The sequence below is a fragment of the Buteo buteo genome, chromosome 8 (assembly GCF_964188355.1).
Source record: "Buteo buteo chromosome 8, bButBut1.hap1.1, whole genome shotgun sequence".
Lineage (NCBI taxonomy): Eukaryota > Metazoa > Chordata > Aves > Accipitriformes > Accipitridae > Buteo > Buteo buteo.
In genome coordinates this window covers 883,903-899,398 of record NC_134178.1, presented here as the reverse complement: position 1 = coordinate 899,398, position 15,496 = coordinate 883,903, and the positions used below count along the sequence as shown (strand labels likewise).

Genomic DNA, 15,496 nt, shown 5'->3' with positions numbered 1-15,496 from the left:
TTGATCCATCTGGAAAAAAAGCCAAACCAAACAAACAGTAAAAGAAGATCCTAAAGGTTTTTTTTTAAAACCTGCTATTGTTTTCAACCAAGTCTTTTGCAGAAAACAATAACTGTCATATTGCATTTTTTAAAAAGGTTTCTAGAATGTCTTCTCTTATCTAATAATTTTAGAATAGAATGAACTGTTTCCTATTCTGTGTTTTGTATTGCCTCAAATTATCTAAAAGTATTGAGCAAGTCACGTGAGCAGTATAAATCATGATCAAAGCCAATGGGACAGGAAAGTTTTGCAATCCATTTCTTCTTTGAATTTTACTTGCTTGTAATCAGGTTGAGAGTAATAAAAAAGGATGTTGGTTTGTTCTTTATTGCTTTGTTTCCTGTTGCTGTAGTATATATATAGCAGATAAAATACAGGTATTTATAGTTAATTCAATTGCTAAGTGTGCTTGTCAGCTGGCTGTTTGCTTAGGATCTACTTCACTAATTTAGGGCTGCATAGCAAAGTTTTTGATGATGCGCAGTACACTTATGTTTGAGTATTTTCCAATTGGCCTTATTTACCAGGGCTGGAGACACCAAGTTCTGGAAGCTTGCAGATGCCAGAGTGTATGCCAAATTCTGTTCAAAACAGAGTAGACTTTAAAACCAAACTCAGCCCTGGCACGAGGCCAGAGCTGTGAAGACTTCAGTCTTTTTCCAAGGCAGTTCTATCTTCGCTTATATTAAAGATGAGGGCAGATGCAGTCACTATTATTTAGCTCAGCATGCTGTGTTTTAACAAGCAACATATTCCGATACAATAATAAAAAAAGGCAATTAGCAAGTGAAGGGCGTAACAGGGTGCAAGTAGAAAATCACTAGTAATTGTGAATAATAGTAGCCATAGGAAATTACTCCCATTGAAAAACACTGGGTTATTTAAAATGTTCTGTTCTGTGATTACTCAGATTTAGTAAAAAACACATCATGGGGTTCCTCATTTTATATGAGTGGCTTGCATGAAGCACCTGAAGTGTATATGAGAGGAAAAAAAAATCTGGTTTTTTTCATTGTCATGTCTAACTGGAGACTTGCAAATTTAGTTCGTCTCGAGGCCCAGTTTAGGGTCTTGTTTTTCTCATTCACCCTTTCAAGTATCAAAGGTTCTACAATCAAATTGCATCCTTAGTGAAATGTGTCTTAACTCACAAATTAGTTTCTTTTTTTTAAGTGAGAGTGCAAATGTAACAACTAATTCAAATTAGCTGTTGTATTCCTTAATAATTAAGAATTTTTAAAAATCTTTTTTGCTGTAGATTTCTGTACAGTTAGTAGCAATTTAGATCCCCTGCTATGGAGTCTTTAAGGCATACTTAACTAAGTGTCCTATTTTTATGTAAGAAAATTCAAAATACATATTTTATTAATTACACATCATCACTGGAAGCAAAGGTATTGTATGTGATAATAAATGAACAAAGTATTGTATATGAAGACCAGTTATTTTATGAAAGGTAGTATTTACACTAACCAATTAAGTTGTCTCACTGACATTTCCTCTGCAATGTGACAGTGAGATCAGTTGGTTTTTTTAATCATGATATGTGCAGTAAACTATTGATAGCTGCTTCAAGGCTGAAACTGGAAGAGAAACAATATTCATATAGGAACAGGGTGGAAAAAACAGGTTACTCTTTTTGAATGGACTATTCTACGGGAAACGTTTTCAGAATTGTTTGTTATGGTTTGATTTGTTCCCTGAGCATTGCTCTTCAAGAAATCTGTTTGCTTATAGAGACCTTAAAATAATAAGAGAGGATCAAATCAATGAGTCCACATGAAATATAAAGCCAAAGGTGGATTCCCATGACTGAATTACTTCTTGCAGATATATGGTTTTCTATAGTATATAGTCTTCTCCAGCTAGGCAGATGGAAACAAGCCATACAGGGGAAGATGTGAACAAAAAAAAGTGAAAAAAATAATTGTATCAACTGTTACTTATGGAGCAAGCTAATTCTTGTCCCAGTGAAATCCATGCTGTTCCTGTTAACGTTGTTGGACGAAGGCTTGGTTCACTGAGTGTTGTTCTGGCTCCCTAACCATGCCAATGCTTTAAAGCTGGTAAAACCAGCCTGTGAAGCAGGAAGAATTTTTGGTTTAGGGGTATTTAAAACTAGGACTTCTTATAATGACTGCAGTGGAGAGAAGGATTCAGAGAAGAGAATGGATTTGAGGGGGAAGAAAGAAGCCATGAAATCAAAAAGGCGGGGGGGGGAAGAATTTGTTTTTTTCTGTAAGGCAGTGTTTTCCCAGGTGAGAGGCTGTGATATGGATATGATTTCTGGATGATGTTTGAGAGCTGGGGAAGAGAAACAGCATAAGGATGGCCATATTGGCTCAGGGCATAGTTCTTTCTAGCCTAGATCTCTGATGGTGGTCAATAGCATATACCCAGCGAACAGTCTGAAGATAGGAAAATGCATAGCAATAAATCTCCCTAAGTAATCCCACTGCTTCCACCAATTTGTGGCTCAGGGACTTCCCAAGACAGTGGTGGTAGTTTGTGTGTTTGTCAAGTAACTTTGGGAAGGGAAAAGAAGGATAGATTTGTAAAGAGATTCTGCTTTCTGCAAATGATGATTGGTTTCTGTTTTAGTGGCCTCTCTCCACTAGTACAAACTCAGAGAGAACTTGAACAAACTGAAGCAAACCTCAACATATTATTTTTGCGCTTCAGAGGGGGAGAGGCCCAGAGAACTGTGGGGGTGGTGGATGGGACAGAACTGATCTGTGGAGAGAGTGTTTCTGGTGCCGTTAGCAGTTTACAAATTTTTAACCTGAGAATGTCCCAGATCCCTTAAATATCAATAGCCATGGAGGATGCTGTGAGTACACATAAGGAAAGAGCACGAGTGCATCCGTTAGGACTTACTGCTTATGGTGTAGTTGTTCCCCCATGGAAACAACCAAACGTGCCTCAGCAGCACATGGAGTACCTCGGGGCTTCCCAATCCAAGCCACAATTCCGGTGACTGAAGTTGCCAAGTTACAGAACAGCAGCTTCTTTCTGAAAGGGAGAGGAAAGTATGGAGAAGGGCGGATGGAGCAGGGAGAGACAGAAAAAATCCTGTCATAGCTTAGTAGTAGGAAGTTTTTAACTGTATCATGCTTTTTGGAAGAAGCAGTATTGCTTCATTTTGCAACTTATCCCTTGGCTTCAGAGGACGGTGTTTGAGTTGAATACCTCTTGTTATGAATAAGGATGTCTGACTCCAACCCTAGGTTAAGACAAAATATGACAGCAGGATGGGGTGGAGAGCAACAAATTAGAACATGTGATACAAAACTGAAGTTGCACCGTAACTTAATCATGCCTCAATTCTGCTCTGTTCACTATATGCATTTCTATGCATGTGCTTAAAAATTTATTTTTGTTATGTGCTAAGCTGTTTTCTTCGGGTTTGTAGCCTTACAGAGTGATTCAGACAGGTAAAGAGGAGTGGATAGTTGGGCAGGATGGGGAGACATATGAAAGAGGCTTGTGTAGGCCAGGAAGCAAGAAGACTGCTTCTGTGATTAAAGAAACATGGTAGAGAAATCATGTGGTAATGCTGCAATGAGCAAATCAGCAAATTGGCAAGTGAATCAGCGAGCAGTTTCTGGAGGAGGCAAACTGTCAGGCAAAACTAAACTGGGAACAGAACATTGAGACTAATTTAGAGGAAGTGATTAGAGGCTATAAAGGTGTCCTGCAGGACAACATTATTTTTTAGGGGAAAAAAACCCTCTATGTAGTCATTTCTGTCTGAAAAGCCTTAGTTTATTGAAGTTTTCTTCATAGAGAAACCATTCCATACCATTGATTGTTCTTCTCTCCATTTGATTCCCCCCCCCCAATCCTAATAGTTTAGTTTCTTTTTCAAATACAACCTAGAACTGTACACAGTACTGAAGATTAGTGTGCTGGCTATTTGTAAAAAGGCATCGTGTTTTTAATTTTTACTCTCTGTCCATTTCCTTTTAATTCCTAGCATTTTGCTTGGTGGGGGGTAGGGGGTGGATTTGGCAGTGTTTTATTGAGCTCTAGGGTATTTTCATAATTGCCCTAGTATTTAGAAGTAACTTTAAGATCTCTTTCCTCACTAGCAGTAGCTTTTGCAGTTATTGTGTTCACATAATTTAGACTAATTTTCTCTGTTTGGTTTCCATGCAAGTTTTTGCAAGGCAAGGTTTGTAGGGAGAGAATTGAAATGTGCTAACAAAGAAACTAGTGGGGAAAAAAATAGTATTATTATCAACTCTCCTAGGGCATGTGCTTTGTTTTAATATAGTTTCTAAAGAAATTGTAGTATTCTTCTTTCTAGCTCATTTACCATTTAAAATATGTTTTGTAAAGGTAAAACTGTATTTTGAAAGAATTTTCAGGTTGTGATAGTGATTTTAAGAACTGCTTCCCCCAAACCCAGACAAACCATGAAGAATAACTCATATTTTCACTGCACGTGTATGCAGACTTGTTTAAGGTAGGATGCATCATATCCCAGACATGGAGAGGCTAATGGATTGTATGTTGAAGAGCGCCAATGAAAAAATGCCTCTTTTGAAATTGGTTTTTTTCCCCAAAGTGAGTAGTTTGTGTGATACCATGAGGAACATGCGTATTTCAGTGCAAGCTGGCCTGTAACCAAGGAGCAGTAAAATAAACTAGTGGGGTCCTTTCTGTGGTAGCCTGTTGTGATTCTGCTCTGGCTTACAAAACTTCATATTCAGGGGATTTGCTTTGCAGAATCAGTCTCACCTGGAGCACCAATTTTCTCCATAAAGAGAACATTTTCTGCCTTCCTTCTCATGACTGTACATCATAACATACAGTGCTTTAGCTTTCCCTCCTCAGAGAGGCTGTGGCATCTCCATCCTTGGAGGTTTAATAGATTCAGCTTTTCAGGCAAAGTCAAGGCTGCCATGGTCTAGTGTCAGGAGATGGTCCTGCTCTGAGAAGGAGATTCTGTTAGATGACCTCCAGAAGTCCCTTCCAACCCACATTTTCGTCATTTGCTCTGCTATGTCTTTAAATGGGGCCTGGGAAGGTGTGGAAGCCAATATATTTGATTTTGGGTAAGAAAAATAGAAGTCAGTGCTACAGTCCTGACGGTTTCAGGTAATCTCCTTTATTAATAACACCACAGACCTGTTTCAAGACACCTTGAAACAAATTATAATCTGTCAGACATGCAGATCTGACAAAGTGTGGGGTATGAAGTAAGAGACGAAAACCTGTTTTGGTCCAGCGTAACAGGTTCTGCACATTTTCCAACAGTATATTTTCATCTTGACTTAGAGAAGTTGTTTGTAGCCCAAGTTATGTGATTTTTATGTTGTTTTTTTCTCGGTTAGCCCTCTGGTTTTGGGATTGCTTTAGAAGGCGATAACTGTTCCCAGATTTGTAGATTATTGTAATTGATATGTTGGGTTTGTATTGCCCAATGGGCATCAAATTCTCCTGCTGTGAAAAACAGAGTTTAATATAAAGGTATCTAAACTGATTTTTGTTTAATAATATCCTGTTAGATTAGTGTATACTTGTCATGTGCTAAATTTTGTTTATTTTAATACATTTTTACTGACGATTTTTTCCTTATAACAGATAGAAGCCTTTAATTTTATTTTGAGTCCTGTAGTAGTATGCTGTTTATTTAGGGCTTGGTCCTTTGAAATGCTCCTGGTATTGTATTGGTTCATCCTCTGATGTCCAGAAGTATTAATCTGCACAGTGTCTTATTTTAAGCAGGGTCTTGCTTTATGCATTGTATTTTTTCTTTAAAGTTAATCAATCAGTACATAACAACTCTCTGTATGATCATTAATATTTACCCTGTTTTCATACAAAGCAGAGTTGAGTCAAAGTTTGTCTTGTCTGGAAAGCAGTGATTTTTTAATTTTCATCTTCCATGCAAAAGTGCTGTAAGTTAGGAACTAGTTGTGTATTTCTTGTGTTTTCAGCAAGAGCTTGAACATGGGCCAACTTCTGTGACCACGTTACACATGACCGGGGACCTGTTGGACTTAGCATTTTAGGGCCAAATTTTGTTCTAAGCTCTGTTTACTCAACTTTCTTTGTGTTCCTATTAACAGCAGTGAAACTTGGGTACTATTCCTGAGAGAATCTGGTTAGTTCAGAATGGGTTTGGTTAGAGCATGCTGACCTGTGCAATGGATTTACCCTCACACTTTTCAACTTCTATTTATTTCTTGTAAAACTGAAAGAAGGTACTAACTTTCTCTTTGTATGCTCATTAGAGAAGACCAGTATTAATACCAGAACAACAGTCAATCTGAAGAAAAAATGCTTTAAAAAATATTCAAGTACTTGCTGTGAAAGTTTATATTCTGCCAGTGACATCAAAGGCAGGATACAGCCTGCACAACTAGCTACAAGTCTGTTTAATCTTATTAGATGTTCTCCATCATCTAACATGCACAGAAGCCTGAATTTTGCTACAGATGTCTTGTTATTGGTTTTCTTGTATCAGCTGGTTACCTAAGGAGCTGAGCTGCTTTACAGTAAATATTAATCCTTTCAGAGCATGCAAATAATAAATTTACCAGAAACTGTCATCTGCTACTGGTATTGCTGACAAAGTAATTGTAGGACTTGTAAGCCTGTTCCTGCATACCTAGGTGGGGATCAGAAAACTGTAAACAGTTCTGAAAAGGGGTGGGTAAATATTTTAAATCTCTCTGGTGATTAAAAAATGACTTGAAGAGGCTATTAAACTTTTAAGCTGTGTTTGCATTACTCTTGCAAATAGACTTTTTTTTTCCTAAGCGACTTTTTGCAGTAAACAGTGAATTCTAAACTTACAAAACCAGCAAGGTAAAGGGAGGCAAAAATTCTGATGTGTTTAATAATAATGAGTGGAAATGTTATTTAATCACTGATTTCTTACCAATGTGATTGTTAAATATTTGTGAAAAGAAGCTGTATGACAGCTGTTTGTTCTCCAAATTTTTCTCTAATCTGAAGAATTTTAATTAAGAAATACAGTTCAGTTTTGCCCTTTTATTCTTGTTGTAGTTCAAAGGCTCCATATTGAGCTCTATCATTCTTTTGCCTAAATTGGATTGACCTGGCTTCTCCTGTACTTAGTATTGCTTGGTATTGGCTCTGGATCCTCTGGATTCAAGATTACAAATCTTGGGCATAGCTGAATAAGCTGTCAGCTCGAATGCTGAAAATAGCCAGTTTTGTTAAGTAATGTCGGGAGTGAACACTTAACAAGCACTTGGACTCTGCACATCCTGCAATGAGAAACGTCTGCTTACACAGGGAGAAATCAAGTCAGATGGCAGATTTTTTCTTAGAGGAGTTCTGGGCTTAAATAAGTTCTTCTGTGAGCTAGAAGTAGAGTGCCATGATAGGAGAATACATTTGTTTTTTATCAGTCAACCAACAATCATACATCAGTCTAAATAAAGTCAAGTCCGTATGTAGTAATGACGGATGGGTTGTGGGATAGATGGGGGATAATGTTATTCCACCACCTTGCAGTTGCTGTTTCAGATCTGAACTCATTTATTTTATTCTCTGTATGTGATTTCAGAAGAAATAATGCAGGTGACAGAGAGAAGGCACTACAAGTTATGCTTCAAGTCCTGCAGACGTGTGATCACCCTGCTCCAGATATGTTTTGCTTATGTGGGAGGATCTACAAGGATATGTTTCTTGATTCTGACTGTAAAGATACCAATAGTCGTGATCATGCCATTGAATGGTAACAGAAGAAAACCAAAAACACCTATTTAAAAATGTTTCCAAACTTTTACTTCTGGTTATGAAAAGCAGGGCTGTAAGAATTAGATCAATTGGTCTACTTACCTCTTTTTCAGGGTCCTGTTTGAGTAATTGGTTTACTGAGCACCAGATCTTTGGATATGTGTTTCCTTGCTTCTCTTTATAGACTATCATGAATATAGAATGTTACACTTAGTTTGTTGGGGAGGGGACAATGATTCACCCATGTGTTTGTAGAGAAAATACACAATTAATCTGCTTCAAGGCCAAAATGATGTGCAAGTGAGATCATGGGACTTATGTTGGTCCTCTGTGCAAGGATGGTTTCCACATTGGATCCCCAGGAAATGCAATGATCTACTCTATATACGGAAAAATATTGATAAACTGCATTATGAATTTTCTTAAGACAGTAAGGCATGCATGTGCACACAGGCTGTCACTGACATACTGTTCACATAGGTACGTTTGTATAATCATATAAATACTGCTGAGTACAATAATGTTAGCAATATTGGTTTGTACTGTACCTGTGAAATACTCCTCTCTCTCTCTTTTCCCCCTAAATCACCTCAGCATGGTTAGTGCAACACTGATGGGTAGTAGTGAACTTACAAGCTTCGGATGGATCTCTTCATCCTGCACCAGCTAGTGGTGTGCATTCAGCCTTTATCAGCTGTGTCTCAGTTGCCTTTAATGAATGTGAAGCTCTAAAAGAAAGGTCTTGGAGCCTTTTTTTAAAACTTGAGCTGAAGACTAGTATTTTTGTTGCTTTTCCCATATGAATAATATAATAAAATTAGGTTCTGTTGGATTTAAGAGTTTTGTAGTAACCAGTGTGCAGTAACCAGTAACCAAAACTACCCAAGGTGGCAGGACATAAAACTAAGCAGTTTTTCTTTCTCACCATAAGACAAAAAGTTACTTTTTTTCAAGTGCTTTTTGCAAGGGGTGCCATTGGTCCCAACTAGCCATATAGTCCTTACAGTAAATTAATAGCTTAAAATACTTAGCAAAGCTTTGCAGTATTTCAGTTTGCCTATACAGTGAGATGTGAGCTCTTGACTCTTCTCTGCAGGTATCGCAAAGGATTTGAACTCCAGTCAACTCTGTATTCTGGAATTAACCTTGCAGTTTTGCTACTTGTTGCAGGACAGCAGTTTGAAAGCTCAATGGAACTGAGAAAAATAGGTAAATATCCACACACAGTGCCACAGACAAGTTTTCTGCCTCTCCCCCGTGAAGAAAACAAAATGCTTAGTGATGGGTTGCATAGACAGAAAGGTGGTTCAGGCTTTTTAGTAGCGGGTCCTGGATGGCAGTCTAAACCACAGGGATCTTGAAGGACCTTTTTTCTCCTTGTTGCCTTGGAGCAGCTTTCTAGTAACTTGGCCCATCTAAAGGGTCCCAGAGATGGGAAAGGGACGAGGAAGGACCAACTTCAGCACCATCCGCAAACTGCCTTTACTTTATCACGGAGATTATCGCATTGCATAGCCAACAGGTGACAAAGACAGGGTGTGACATGGTGTGGCCCAGCTCCCCTCAGGGACACCAGGGAAGGATCTACAGGGTTTCTGTTGTCCCTGAACTGAGAGATCCACAGGAAGTATCACCTGGAAGGATCTATCAGCACAGTAACTTGTTGCCTCCCTAGATTCACATCTTCCATGTAGGTGCTAACTAAAACGCACCACTATACGTCTATAAGGAAATCATATGATAGAAACAGGTACACAGTTCTTCCTAGAAAGACAAGAGTTGAAAATTGTATTTGGAATCAGATCCTGTTTGAAACGCGTACTTGAACCTTAAAGGGGAAGAATGCAAAGGTGGCTTTAAATCATTCCCCTGATCTTCTGTGGGGTGGAGTTGTGTAAGCCTCTAGCCATGGATCTCTTGCAGTAGATGCAGATCTCGAGGACACAGAGATGCACAGCTTACACTGAGAATCAGGAGGCAGATAGCCCAGACAGGTAGCACAAGAGGTTTTTCATCACCCTGTGTGGTAGGAGTTCTGACTGTCTGAACTGTATCGGGGATGTTATTTGCAGACCCAGCCTCTGTGTTGGGCAATGTTTTATTTCTGAGGAAAACTTGCTCTACTTTATCACTAATGCTTAATCAAGTCTTATTAGTCTTTTACAGATAGATACTGATAAAAACCCCACTTATTAGTGTTTTACTGATAGAAAAATATGGTTTTTAATTGAAATTTTACAGGTGTACGGTTAAACAGTTTATTGGGAAGAAAAGGAAGCCTAGAAAAAATGAACAACTACTGGGATGTGGGACAGTTCTTCAGCGTGAGCATGCTGGCTAATGATGTTGGTAAAGCAGTACAAGCAGCAGAGAAACTTTTTAAGCTGAAACCTCCAGTGTGGTATGTGGTAGAAGGCTGTAGCTCAAGTACCCAACTATGGGGAGAGACACAAATTAAAAACATCTTGTAGTCGCTTGGATAACTTAGCTGGATTTTTCCATCTCAGATTGTTTGTAACTCTGACTTGACACTCTTTTATTTTGGGAAGGAAGGGGGAAGGTAAGAAATTAAGTTACCCATCATTGTTGGGTTTATATCCCATTGAAGTACATCTTTTATAAGAAATCATTTGGAAATTAGTGATGATTCCTTGTGAAACAATCGTGAAAAGATTGGGAAACCATTCTTTTCAGAGTTTAGCTAGCTGCTGCTTCCCTCCCCCACCATCTTCTAGCTCATGATATCCTGTCTAATCACCATGTAACTACTCACGTAACTATAGCCTTTTGCAAAAAGATATTGTTCATAAACATCCATGTGAGCTTATGACTTAAGGTTTTGACTAAACTTGCTATTCTTTCCAGAAATCTGTAAAAATCAACACAATAATTTCCATTATGGTAGCTTTTAAAGTACATTTCATTTTGCAGCTAATTTTTTGAATGTATAAGTTAAGTAGTTTTAGAATCTAGTCAAATTTTGTTTTCTCCCTGTTAACTCACTAATTCAATACATTCTAGGTACTTGAAATCATTAGTTCAGAATCTGATGTTAATTCAGCGTTTCAAGAAACTCACCATAGAACATTCTCCTAGACAAGAAAAATTGACTTTCTGGCTAGATATAATTTTTGAGGCAACGAAAGAAACAACTAATGGACTGAGATTTCCAGTAAGACATTATGTCCAAACAAGTTTTGTATGTCTTATGTTTCTGGATAGGATATAACAAGAATTGGAAGACTCCAAATGCAATACTTACATACTTAACTGCCTGTTATTTCATTGCATGAGCCAAACCCCTGTATTCTGCTAATCTTTACTCTACTAAAAACATTTAACCCACCACCCTAAAAGCATTCTAAGAAATACTTTTAAGTCTCCTACAACAAATTGTGGTGATACTCTTTTGTTGTGCATAGGAACACAGCCTCTTCCTGCCTTGTCTTTCCCTTCTCTCTCCCCCTGGAAATTTTTTAGGCCCTACTTTGAGATTACCCATTGTCTATATCAGAGCATCTGAAGATACTGTTGTGTATTAGCTGCTGGTTCATTAAGGAAAAATGTTCTCTCTCTCCAGGTTTTGGTGATAGAACCAACTAAAGTCTACCAGCCTGCGTATGTTTCAATCAACAATGAAGCAGATGAAAGATCTCTCTCTTTGTGGCATGTCTCTCCCACTGAAATGGTAAAACTACCAGCAGATGTGTTTCATGTATTCTGATTCATTGTGCTTAAAGTCACTTTTTTACATGTAGATTTTGGAACGCTTTACAATTATTTAAGGTTTGCTACACTTCTGTGAAGCACAAGCCTCAATATCTCTTTTGTGCAGATATGACAGTTGACTTTTTACAGAGAAATAAAACGAGGGACTACGATTAGAACTCAAGTGGTTTTGACCTCTAGTTAAGATTTCTTTTATCTTGACCAAGTTTCTTAGAAGTGCTTGGGTTCTTTGCTCTCCTAATAATATTTCTCATTAGAATTGCGTGATTTTTATTAAGATGCAGCTCAAAGCTAGATAAAAAGTAACGATAGAGCCCAGTATTGTGTTTAATGTTATAGAAATTTTAAAGTTTTACAGTTATAAGATTAGAAACTAGAAAAAATGGCAGCCCGTGACAAATAAGTGTCAAAAGGCGTCTTGGATTATTGGATAAGGCACAGGAGATGAGGGAGTAGGCACAGTTATGGATAGTGTAATCTCTTATAAGTGAAAAATAATTTCAGTTTTGTGTTGAAAGACTTGAAATCTGGGATGTATTTCACCACCCCTTTTTAATATCAGAACCATGTAGGTGGAGAATAGACTAAAAATGTAGAGAGGCAAAGCATAGAAAAGTAGTATGTTAGAGCAAGAGAAGAGAATTACCTGGATCTGTTGTGAACTTCTTTTCCAGTACACTGTTCTACTTCACTACTTCAAGTGAATGTGTCTGACACAATTTTGCTTCATGGATCAAGTTCTTGGTGCATATCTGGCAGTGCAAAATAAGATCCAGCTATTAGCTAGAGATCTATGGAGGGCTGCAGTCCTAGGCACAGGCTGTCCTTCCTCTCTTTTGCCTCCAGTGTTCTTCCTCCCTGGGCCAAGCTGTTGGCTCAATACCTCTTAGGGAGATGTGTGAAGTTTCCTTTTCCTTCAAGACTAGATAAGAGTAGGGCATAGTGTGCTCCATGTTTAATATGAAATGTTGATGTATTGAGTCAAAACATAATGTTTGGTAAATTATACTTCAAGATTTATTCTTCAAATTTAATTTTACATGGGGAAATGTAGCCTTTACTTCCACCCTGTGCCATTTATATTCATTTTTCCTGAAGTGAGTAAAACAGCAATGTATGGCCTTTCTTTACCTATACATCAATCTTATTTGAAATTTGGGGGGCAAGAAAGAAAGAAAGGGAGAGAGACATGTTGGAAAAACTTTATTTTGTTTACCATGCTGTGACTTTGTTTTCAATAGTAAGTCAAGGTTAAACTGTGGTTGATTATAGCTCTTTGTTCTTTACAGAAACAGATTCACGAATGGAATTTTACAGCCACTTCCATTAGGGGAATAAGGTTGGTATGTCAGAAAACAGTTAAGTGGTTTTTTGTTTATGTTTTATTTTTCCCTTCAGTGGGAAATCTGCATTCTGCCTTAAATCTCTGCTTTGCATTGCCAATTATAAAAGCTTGTTCTGTCAAACCTGCCTTGAAATGTCAACACAGAAGAGTTTGCCTTTCCATGCATGGGCAGAGCTGTACATTTCTCATAGGAACACTCATGTAAGGGAGGTGTGGGGGTGTGTGTATTCTCTGGTAGACTTCCCTGTTTTCAATTGTGTACCTGCTTTTTATATATTTTTCAGTGAATTTATTGCCATCTCTGCATTTAAAACCACAGAGAACAGAAGGAAAGAAGAGCCCTTATCTCTTCTTGCTTCCTTCCATAACTAAAAGAACAGTTTGTCTGTTTTCCTTTAAGAAAAGGAAACCATGGTATTTATTTTCTGTTTGGAATTCAGAAATGCTTCTGATATGGCTCTATCTAAAACCTACTAGCTAAAACTTGGATTATTAGAGAAATGTTAAATGAGGCATGGACATAGTTTGTGCTAAGGAAAGAATTCCTGAGCTGGAAGGAGACTGCTAGTGGAGTTTCTCAAGGGCTAGCCTTTAAATAGTTAAAGTAGTTCCATTTTGTGATGTCTAGATTAATGGCAACTCTAGTCACCAAGTAAATGGGTCCAAATACTAGTACAAAAGAAGATCAGAATATTGTACAGAAGGAACAGGATTGTTCTGAGAACTGAAAGGATAGAAAAGAATCACATTTGGTATTAACAACTGCAAAATACATTACTACGTTTAGAAGCTAGCTTTTATATCTTAAGTTGGGCTACTTTGCTGCCAGAGAGGTGAGAGACAGAGCACCAGGATAGAAAACAATATGCAACCTATCTGTACAGCCTGACAGCGTGTCTGTGGCATTCTTGCTCTCTGTCTGCATTATGCAGACTGCAGCTGAGACCCAGAGGAGCTGTAAGCACAAGGAACGTGAGGTGGGCTTTTGCCTTCTCCCTGAGTTCGTGAGTCACTGCATCGGTGGGTCAGACCTTTCTAGGGATGTAAATGGCTGTTGGCTGGGGCCACTTGTGTGAGTGCATAAACTTAAGGGCTTGAAAAGCTTTGATTCTACTACAAGCATAAATTCAGATACCTATTGAGTTCTGTAGTTCTCAAACAGAGGGTTTCTGGGCTGTGATTTTGACTATAAGCACCTAAGTTTTAGGTCCCAAGTTTGTCTTCTCTGAACTTGTATAATTTGCTTAACCAAATAAGCTCCATGAAAAAACATTTCTCTGAATAAAGTGAGTGATGATTGCTATGAAAGCCTATGGTTGTGGTTTTGGACATAGATTCTACCATAACTTCAGTATTTTCTTCTAAAAGAAGCAGGTTTTTGTTTAAAGGAATTCAATGTGATGTTTTATTTTGCTACTCTAATGGAATGTGAGTGGATGTGAAGTTGTCATTACTGAAGTCTGTGCAGCTGATTGAGCATAACTCAGCATAATGTTTCTGAAACATATTAATTACCTTCAGTCAACACATTGCATAGAAATTAATCTTTGAGAAAGATAAGTTTTAATTAAGTAGAAGCAAACAGTTCATTTGCTTTGATTCTTAATCACTGCTGGGGATTACAAAGCTCAAAGAGGCAATGTTTTGAAACTTAGTGGAATTAGATGTTTGCTTTGTATCTGACAAATTACAATTCCTAAACTTTTGAAATTGCATTAGCTTCAGTAAAAAAAAAAGTGGTCTCAGTTAACTTATACTCTGTCAAAACCCTTAAATTGTATTTATGCTAACCAGTTCATCTTATATACCATAGGTATTACACTGTTTATAATACAATATTGTTATTTAGATACTGTCTTCTCTATCCTGTGTTTGCCTTTGGAAGAATCATCTTGCTTTGTCTGAGTTCTCATGTCAGGTTAATCTTCCTTGCTACACTAGAAATCACTATATCAGAACCAAGCTACAGATTGGCATAGTGTATTTTCACATATTTCTGAAAAAATCTTCTGGCAAAATTCTAATTTTTTGGAACATTTGTCCATGTAGCCCTTAATGATGCTACAGCAAGTTGATCTTATAACATTCTGCAACTTTACTATAGTCTACTGTCATGTATTTAACTGGCTCAACAGAGGTTAAGCAAAATCTGAGAGTTTGACTAAACAGGTCAAGCAAGAATCTAATCAATTTTCTTAATTTAGTGCACAAAAATAATGACAGTACCTTAACAAGCATAACAACTTGGCATTTATGTAGAATAATACTAAAGTGCAAGTGTTTGGAATGATAAGACTTTAATTCCTAGGTTTACTTTCTTATTGATATTATTTTTTATGGCTTCTTCACTTTTCACTTCAGTGCATTTAGATAGGATATATATGACACTGGCATGACACAATATGCAATAAATAATCACTTTGTCAGAATTATTGCTGCAGTTTGGAGTAAGCATTGGTCATCCCAAAACTTGTTTATCAGTGTTAAGGCCATAAAAAGTATATACTGTGAAGGATCTGCTACACTGTAGGTATTTCCCAGTTCAGTTTTACTGTAAGAGTAATGGAATTATAAAAACAGAAGTACTCGTCAGGCTTAAAAGAAAGGCTTTCCTGATAGCTAGATTAGTGTCAAAGCAATTCACTTTCCACTGAGGTGTCG

General features: G+C 37.6%; 1 protein-coding gene across 9 annotated transcripts in view; it reads left to right on the top strand.

Annotated features, from left to right (window-relative positions):
* The window catches only part of MAP3K15 (mitogen-activated protein kinase kinase kinase 15), a 100,027-nt gene that overhangs the window by 39,489 nt on the left and 45,042 nt on the right, over nt 1-15,496 (top strand). For all 9 annotated transcript variants that reach the window (XR_012651222.1, XM_075033394.1, XM_075033396.1 and 6 more), the window contains 6 exons: nt 7,589-7,759; nt 8,858-8,970; nt 10,003-10,162; nt 10,783-10,933; nt 11,342-11,449; nt 12,780-12,829. Coding sequence is in view for 8 of the 9 variants with exons in the window: in XM_075033394.1 (XP_074889495.1) it covers nt 7,589-7,759; nt 8,858-8,970; nt 10,003-10,162; nt 10,783-10,933; nt 11,342-11,449; nt 12,780-12,829 (753 nt within the window). In the remaining variant the exon portion in view is untranslated. The remainder of the gene's footprint in view (nt 1-7,588; nt 7,760-8,857; nt 8,971-10,002; nt 10,163-10,782; nt 10,934-11,341; nt 11,450-12,779; nt 12,830-15,496) is intronic.